Genomic DNA, 8,843 nt, shown 5'->3' on the forward strand with positions numbered 1-8,843 from the left:
GGGACCAAAGATGAGTCAGAATTTCAGCCAGAGCACTGGGTAGATAATAGTACCACTTTCTAACATGAGAAGATTAGGTTAGAGGAGAAATTATGATTTCTAGGTTGGACATTTAAGTTTAAAATATTTATTAGGCACAAACGTAGATATTAAATAGGATATGTAAATCCTATTCAAGAGAGAGATGAGAGCTGGAAATATAAATATGAGAATAATCAACATATGGCTAGTAGTTATGTCTATGGGACTGGATGAGAATACTTAAAGAGTATAAAGAAGAAATTATCCCTAGATAAAGCCGTGGGTCATAACATTTAGTGGCCCAATGGGAGTCTTCAAGGAGAAGAGGAAAGTTTGACAGTGAAGGGAGTGGGCTTAAGGAGCAATGTGGTTCATTTTCAGAAGCAAAGGCATTGACAAGATAAGAAGGAATAGGATCCATAGAACAGGTGGAAGGATGAGTCTCTGAAACAAAAGGATGAGACTCTGAAATAGTAAAATATGGCTTCAGATGCAAATGAGCATGGAAAGATGAGGGAGCTCCCCCTCCCGCCCCAGGAGGAGGCCAGGTCACAAAATAATGAGTGAGAGAAAGAACATACTAGAGAAGTGCAGCAGAATCGCCAGGCAGTGTTAACTAACCATTTGGCATTTGTGGTCATGAATTTAAAGTGAAACTAGTCCATGCAGCAGTGTAGTCTCCTCCCCCACCAACCTATCTGTCCCAGCATTCAGCACTCAGGTGCAGTATGATCCTGGCAGACAGGTCAGTTTAATTGGGACTGAGTTTTATCAGGTAACTAGGATAGAGAGAGGATACTAGGAGGGCAAAGTTGATGAACGATTACAATGATGGATATAGAATATAATCAGAGTTAGAAGAGAAAGGAGGATATGAGAAAGATAATGAATAGTGAAAAGAAAAGAGTCTAAATGAGGTCAAAGAAGGGCTGGACTGGGAGTACAAGACTAAGGTGAAAGGATAATAGGTAGGCTGCTTCAAACCTTGCTTAGTAAATAATGCAGTCGTCACTGAAAACAATGTCAAGAACATGACCATGGAAGTGGTGCCTAAAGTGAAGTAATCCCCTGGGCTCCATTTTTTAACTTCTTTTTCTTTTTATTTGCATATCTTGGATAATTTCAATCAATCTTGTGGCTTTATTTATTATCTGTAACTTCCAAATTGATATCTATGGTCTAGAGGTATGTTCTGAGACCTGAACTGATATATCCCACAGTCTGCTTGACAGTCTTGAGTCCCAAGTCACCTCAATCTCAGTGTTATGCAAAACCAACTGCATTTTCCTCATTCATGTACTAACTCAAATTTTATTGAAAACACACTTTAGCCCAGAATCTATGCCAGAACCTGGAGAATCAGAAATAAATAAGATCTTACCCTTAGTTGGCTTCCTTTACTGTTTTTTTGTTTTTTTGTTTTTTCCTTTCCCAATAAATGGCATCAGTTCCACCCAGCCACTCAAGCCAGAGTCTAGGAAGTCATCTGTCTGCGGTCAAGTTTCCTGGAACTTGAGCTGGAGATTCTTGTGAAAGTGATTTATTGAGGGAGAATTTTCAGAAGAAGAGTAAAGGGAAGGCTAGGGGAGGAGAAGAAAGCTAAGAGAGGATGTTGTCTCAGCTAGAGATTACTTTAGCCTGGTCCCCAAGGGAGCTTGAAGCATGAATGGCACCACAACTTGGTTCCCCCTGCAGGCAAGAAGTCTGGTGTTTTGTGTCTCTTTATCAGTCATTGCCACACGGAGGGAAGGGAATGAGCAGAGGGGGGACTGCAACTTCCCAGATGAGGCATGAGACTCCAGTTTAACCACAGGTAGTTCTCCAGGAAGCCAGCTGTGAGCTGTTAGCAGCCAATACCCACAGCTGGAAAACAGATGCACCAGCCTGGTAAAGGGGATCCAGAAGGGAACCAACATCATCCACCACAGTCCACTTCTTCCACCATACAGATCTACCTTCTTCCACATGGTTCATTCCATTCAGCCCTAGCTTCTTCAAGATTCTGGCTGCTCTTAGTTTCTGGGAAAACTAATAAGATGAGGGTTAGTGTGACAAACTACAGCCTCTGACACTGTAATTGGTCCCAAGGCCGTAACTGATACTTATCATCTCACCCATTCTAGATTCCTCTCTCCTTCACCCAGCACTTCTGTTGGTACAAGTGGCTTGTCTTGTGGAGTGAACCCCTGGTTACCATGCCCTTATCAGGATGTGGTTTCTGTACTTGTCATTTACAGTTAAAACTGGGCATGAAATTACCAAAAGATACCCCAGTGGATCATCTGAGTACCAGACATATCCCTCACTGCCTCTATTATGTAGCAGCATTCTTACTTCTTCATGATGATTAGGGAAAGTTACCTCTACCAGTATAGTTAACTCCATTCTGTGCCTCTGATCTTTTGGCATGAGGAGTCCAAAGTGCCCACGTGGCAGCCAAAGCTTTAAGCTTAATGGGATTCGTAGAGGTCACGTGGTAGAAATATTCCCCCTCTAAGTCCTGGGACCCATAGACCAACAGAGCTTACAGGTACAGAGACAGAAAGCACAAATTTTCCAGGTGGGTCTGTGGAAACTGATAGAGAGTGGAGTCATTCCTACTTCCATCCCTTTCTTCCCATATTTATGCATCCTACCTGTGAGGGAAGGGAATGAGCAGAGGGGGGACTGCAACTTCCCAGATGAGGCATGAGACTCCAGTTTAACCACAGGTAGTTCTCCAGGAAGCCAGCTGTGAGCTGTTAGCAGCCAATACCCACAGCTGGAAAACAGATGCACCAGCCTGGTAAAGGGGATCCAGAAGGGAACCAACATCATCCACCACAGTCCACTTCTTCCACCATACAGATCTACCTTCTTCCACATGGTTCATTCCATTCAGCCCTAGCTTCTTCAAGATTCTGATCTTTTGGCATGAGGAGTCCAAAGTGCCCACGTGGCAGCCAAAGCTTTAAGCTTAATGGGATTCGTAGAGGTCACCTGGTAGAAATATTCCCCCTCTAAGACCTGGGACCCATAGACCAACAGAGCTTACAGGTACAGAGACAGAAAGCACAAATTTTCCAGGTGGGTCTGTGGAAACTGATAGAGAGTGGAGTCATTCCTACTTCCATCCCTTTCTTCCCATATTTATGCATCCTACCTGTTAGGGACACAGCACCATATAACAGCCATTGGTTTAAAGTCTATACCACATCCTGAGGAATGGAACCCCATCCTTACAAGATATAATCTCCAATCTGTTGCCTCAGCTGTGCCTTTAAAAGGTCATCCCCAAGCTCTGTCATGCTAGCACCCTCTGGCTAATGCTGCATGTGGTTAGGACCAATGGATACCATGGTCATGCCCCGCCCCATCCGCCATACTCTTCTGCTGTAAAGTAGGTTCACTATTAAGCAGGGTCCCATGTCAGCAGATCATTGTCATGCTAGCACCCTCTGGCTAATGCTGCATGTGGTTAGGACCAATGGATACCATGGTCACGCCCCGCCCCATCCGCCATACTCTTCTGCTGTAAAGTAGGTTCACTATTAAGCAGGGTCCCATGTCAGCAGATCATTCATTCTGTGAGGCCTCAGATAGTGGTGCTGGCCAATACACTGCAGATGGGAAAGGCAAAACTAAAAAACGAGTGTCAGTTCTGGTAAGGATAAAACATTGCCCTTTTTTGCCACCTAGAGGTTGGTTGGTCTCCTTGAGGGATGGGGCAACATCAGGAGCTCAACTTTGGTTCCCATTGCAGGCAGGTCAGACATTCAACAGCAACAGTAGTAAGATTACCCCTGGTGAAAGGGAGACGTGCTATTGAGCCCATGCATAATTTCCACTGGGATAGCTAAGCCGAGGGGCTGTATCAAGTCATCCTATCCAACTGCTAGATGTCCCATCTCAACCAGGACTCAAAAGCATGACGGGAACTGTTTTGCTAATTCTTGTAGTTTACAGGTGTCTGCTAAGAGATGGTATGGCCTTGCTCCAGAATCTTAAGCGTCTGCAACACAACTTTCCCCCTGAAACTTATAACTGACTCCACAAGGCATTTTCTCTACCAGAGATTCTTCTACTATAGGATCTGCTAAGTCATTTGACCCAAGTAACAGGAGTGTTTGCACCCTATCTTGAACCTACTACAGAGTCCTTTCTTGTTCTGGGATTGCTGAAACAAAACAAGACAAAACAAAAACAGACTTCTATGTCACCCAATAAGTGGGTCAGATTATTCTGCCCAAGGGTGGAATATTTTCAAGGTACATTCATTTTTGCTTTACTTAGGATGTCCTAACATGCCCCATAGCACTGGACACCTAAAAGCAATGCGTCAAGCCCCTGAATCTTTTGTGGGATTTATCTTTTAACCTCTGCCGTACATGCATCTTTCCAAGCCTTTGACACACTTACCACTTCTGCTCATCAGGTCTTATTAACATGATGCTAATGTTAACTTATGACTTCCTATGTAATAGTCTTTGGAATATCTAGATGGTCCAGGTCCCTTCAGAATTTATTATGACAGCATCATTAACATAATGTTGGGGCAGGACCATGGATGTATACTGTTGTCCATCCATGGGAATGCTAACTGCTTCTCATCCTTTTTATTGGGTATTAGAAAGAATGCATTTGCCAGATCAACAGTAGGATACCATGTACCCAAGGCTGTGGTATTCTACTCTAGTGAAGATACCGTATCTGGCACAGCAGCTACAGTGAGGGCTACTAGTTGGATAAATTTGCAGTATTCCACTATCATCTGCCATGATCCCTAGTCTTGGCAGGGGCCAGACTGGTGAACTAAATCTCCCTATTACAAGGTTCACTTGTATACAGATTGTTTACCCTTCAAATACTTTTAAAAATTAAAATTGTTTGTGGGCTTTTAAAATGAAGGACTGTAAAATTACATAATACTCTTCTTTATTCTTTAGCCACAGATTTTTTTTCCCCAAATAAGCATTAAACAGGTTGCAAACAGTTAAATAGCATTTCCATACCACCGTGAAGGGTGGAATTCGGGCACCCATCACTGAGACTTTCTGAGTTATGATAGGACAAATAAGATACATGGCAGCATTAAGGCCCTCCCAACTAAGGAGCCACTTCCACTCCTGAGATACGTGATGCAGCCAGCCCTCCTTACCTGCTAACTCCAAGCATCAATTAGCCCCCTTGCTAAGCCAATCCTTAAATTTTTTTTTTCTATATAAGCCTTCTTTGCCCACTACTGTAATCTTCACTGAAGCTTTTTGGAGCTGCCTATTTTCAGATGGGAATCATTAGCTTTGCAAATTAGTGGAGCATGTTTTAGGTAGGTTCCATGGTGATTACATTGTCCCCACATTTGCAGTTGGACACTATGATATTCATTTCTAGGGCTTTTTAATGTAATGGTGCTGTGATGTCTTAGTTCCTTGAGGACGTTACTAGCAGTGACTGCACTACACTGGTGAGGGAGTTCAGCTCACGGTGTATGCTTTTATTAAGAGCTGCACTGCCTGACAACATGTCAGGGATGAAGTGTGCCTGAAAATATGAAGATTAAAAAAGGCTCTGCATTCCTCATCTCACTGTTCTTTCCTTCTCTCTTTAGTCTCCCCCAGATATATCCTTCCCAGCTTCTTTGGCTGCACAGCATTTCCTAATGGAAGAAGAGAAGCGAGCAAAAGAACTTGAAAAACTTCTAAATACGCATATTGATGAACTGCAAAGACATACAGAGTTTACTCTTAATAAATACACCAAGCTAAAACAAAATAGACACATATGAGCTTTTAAACTTTTTTATTTGCTTCCCCCACCCCAAGAAAAAAAGCTCTGGTAAAATATTTACAAAGCTGATTGATGAAACTGAGAAACTTTGTTCTAGTTTTTGAGTAAATAATTTCTGTAAGGCAGCTAGAAAATAGTATTTTGTTTGATAAAGCTGTTTATATTTCTACATTAACATACTAAATTGTTCTGATGTAGAGTTACTATAAAATAAACATGACTACTCCAAAAGAAATTTCTTTTTTCAGTGTAAGGAATATTTTGGAATTAAACATGCAGTTTTTTCCTCCCATTTGAATCATGTATCCTACAAATACATTTCCTTTGAAACAACACAAAATGAGGGAAAGGGAAGTACTGTACTCCAAATATAAACGAATAAAGTGCAGCTCAGTTGTACTAGATTTGAAAACTCAAGAATTTTTTTAAAAGAAAAACAGCTAAGTATTTTGAGCAATGTAAACATCCTAAGATTTCTTTTACAGAAAAAAAAATATAGCTTTACTGTATTTTACACTCACCTTTGTAATGAAAACAATGAAGGACATGGTATGTGCAATTTGCACACTTAAAGTACATGTGCCGAAGATTAATGCTTTCCTGTTAATACTAATTACTTCACGATCATGAACAAGGTAAAGAAAACATAAAGCATTGTTGTTGCTACATTCTCCTTTGTAATCACCTCTGTTTTTAATACAATAACGGAATGCAGAATTCAATGGACTTAAACTATAAATGCCAAATCTGTATAGAACAGTAATAGCATAGTAATGAGCAATAAAATTCAAGTTACAAATATACAAGAATGAAGATCCAATATTCTGTTCTTTCTTTAAAATGAGATCTATATATCTATCTATAGAGAGAAAGAGAGATTATGAAAAACTCACAGTAAGTTTATAGTTTTCTGTTTCTCTTTGAAGAAACAATCTCAACCTACTGAAAGATGTCAGTGCCTTTGGCTAATAAATGTCATTTTTGTGTGAAAAATGAAGAGCATTGTTCACTTTAGGTGACATGTCCATGTGTATTTGTATAGTTCTTGGTGTCTGCAAAAAGCCTCTGTTTTAGTTTGGGTTGCTATAACGAAAATACCATAGACTGGGTGGCTTAAACAAGAGACATTTATTTCTCATAGTTCTCAAGGCTGGGAAGTCCAAGATCAAGGTGCCAGCTGATCTGGTATCTGGTGAGGGCCCAATTTCCTGGCTGTGGACAGCCACCTTCTTGCCGTGCTCACACAGCAGAGATAAAAATCCTCTCTCTCTTGTCTTTGTGAATGGGGTACTAATACCTTCCATGAGGGTTCTACCCTCATGACCTAACCACATCTTAAAGGCCTGACCTCCTGATACCATTACATTGAAGGTTAGGATTCCAACATAAGAATTTTGGGGGCACTGAAACATTCAGTCCATAGCACCTTCATATAGCATTATTCATTTAAACTCAAAACAAGCCTGTGAAGTCAGCAAAGCTAGTATCCTTCTCCCTGGAGGAGCCAGGAAGGAATTCCCTGGCCTTCTCATTCCTGACTCCAGCTCGTCTGACTTCCCAGTATCCTTCTGGTAAGCAAGCACATGGTGAATGGAGCCGTATCCACAGGAGCCGTGTCTGATGACAAACATTGGGGTGGGTGGCAGGGGCAAGGAAGCAAAGCCTTTAATGGACCCACACAAGCCCCACACAAGGAAAGAAGAAACATTATGATGCTTTTAAATTATTCAGTAATTTCTAGACACAAATTTCTGGACACAAAATAAAATATTTTTCAGTGTTATCTTTAGAAGATGAGAAGAAAAACTGTTTAGGAAAAGGGCATTCCGTAAACAAACTCTAAAACCTTTATATCCCGGGCCGGTGGCGCTCCCGCTGAGGGTTCGGATCCCATGTGGAGACCAGTTCCCGCTCACTGGCTGAGCGCGGTGCGGGTGCAGCACCGAGGGTTGCGATCCCGTTACTGGTCAGTAAAAGAGACAAAAAGGAAAAAATAAATAAATAAATAAAACCTTTATATCCCTAATGCAAATGCAAACAAAGAAAAAGTTTAAGTGTACATATCTCTATAATCCCCTAAATCTAAATGCCATTTCATTCTCTTCACGGTAAAGACACAACTGAAAATTATTTGCTGAAGTAAAGATATAGGCTACAATGTTCATAAAATCCAGCAGATTCAAGAAAGCACGAACTTGGGGTACTCTAAGACTAACACTGAATTTGCCCCTATGGATTATGACTTCAAATCCATGGCAAACTTCTTTTAAATCACTAGTTCAGCATTCCACTAATGCCAGCTTTCTTAAAACAGTGGTTTCCAATATTTTTTTGCTTAACAGCAGGATACAATATTTAAAAGGATTCTGCTGAAGTCCTATATATATATATAAAATCAAGATACAAAGCAAGCAGCTGTGGCCAAATGTTGAGAGGAGGAAGGGGGTGAGGCCTGCCTGCTGCTCACCTGCTGTCTACTCCTCTCTCCTACCCCCCTCCCTTCAGACGCCAAAGGGAGGCCACAGAGCAGGTGCCCCAGATGTTGTGGGAGGGACTAAAGAAACAGATTAGCTGTTATTACCTTAGCACGGAATACATTTTCGTACAGAAACCTTATCGTGGATAATGGTTATAACCTCCTCCACACTATAAAAGCCAATTTATCAAGGTTTCAAACAGGGAAGGCTTCAGCAGGGCCAAGCACAGAGCTAAGGAGACCCTCAGAGCTACATGGCTGGTCCCAGGACCAGGCTAGAAATGTTTAGGTCTAAAAGTTCTCCGTACATTAAGGCAGGTTAGATCTGCTAGAGACAAGGTTCTCCATACCTTAGCCCTGTGACCTTAACAAAACTTACCTGTAGAAAGGGCATATTAATACTACCTAAGACAGAGCATGTTGTGAGGATTAGAGGAGCGTAGCACAGAGCCCGGGATGTACGTAGTAGGAATTCAGCACACGCGAGCTGCTAGCACTTGTCATCCTTGCCCTCTGAGGCATTAGGTCTGAGCTCAGAAGACGAAATATATCCTCAAAGAATAATACTGTCACTACATAT

The 8,843-nt window shown here is 41.6% G+C and overlaps 1 protein-coding gene across 1 annotated transcript in view; it reads left to right on the forward strand.

Annotated features, from left to right (window-relative positions):
• CCDC67 (coiled-coil domain containing 67) overlaps nucleotides 1-6,509 on the forward strand; it is a 99,470-nt gene extending 92,961 nt beyond the window's left edge. Inside the window, exon 13 of the mRNA XM_008586992.1 lies at nucleotides 5,609-6,509. Coding sequence (XP_008585214.1) covers nucleotides 5,609-5,785 — 177 coding nt within the window. The 3' untranslated portion in view covers nucleotides 5,786-6,509. The remainder of the gene's footprint in view (nucleotides 1-5,608) is intronic.
• The last annotated feature ends 2,334 nt before the right edge of the window (nucleotides 6,510-8,843 follow it).

Source organism: Galeopterus variegatus, unplaced genomic scaffold, assembly GCF_000696425.1.
Source record: "Galeopterus variegatus unplaced genomic scaffold, G_variegatus-3.0.2 Scaffold4205, whole genome shotgun sequence".
Lineage (NCBI taxonomy): Eukaryota > Metazoa > Chordata > Mammalia > Dermoptera > Cynocephalidae > Galeopterus > Galeopterus variegatus.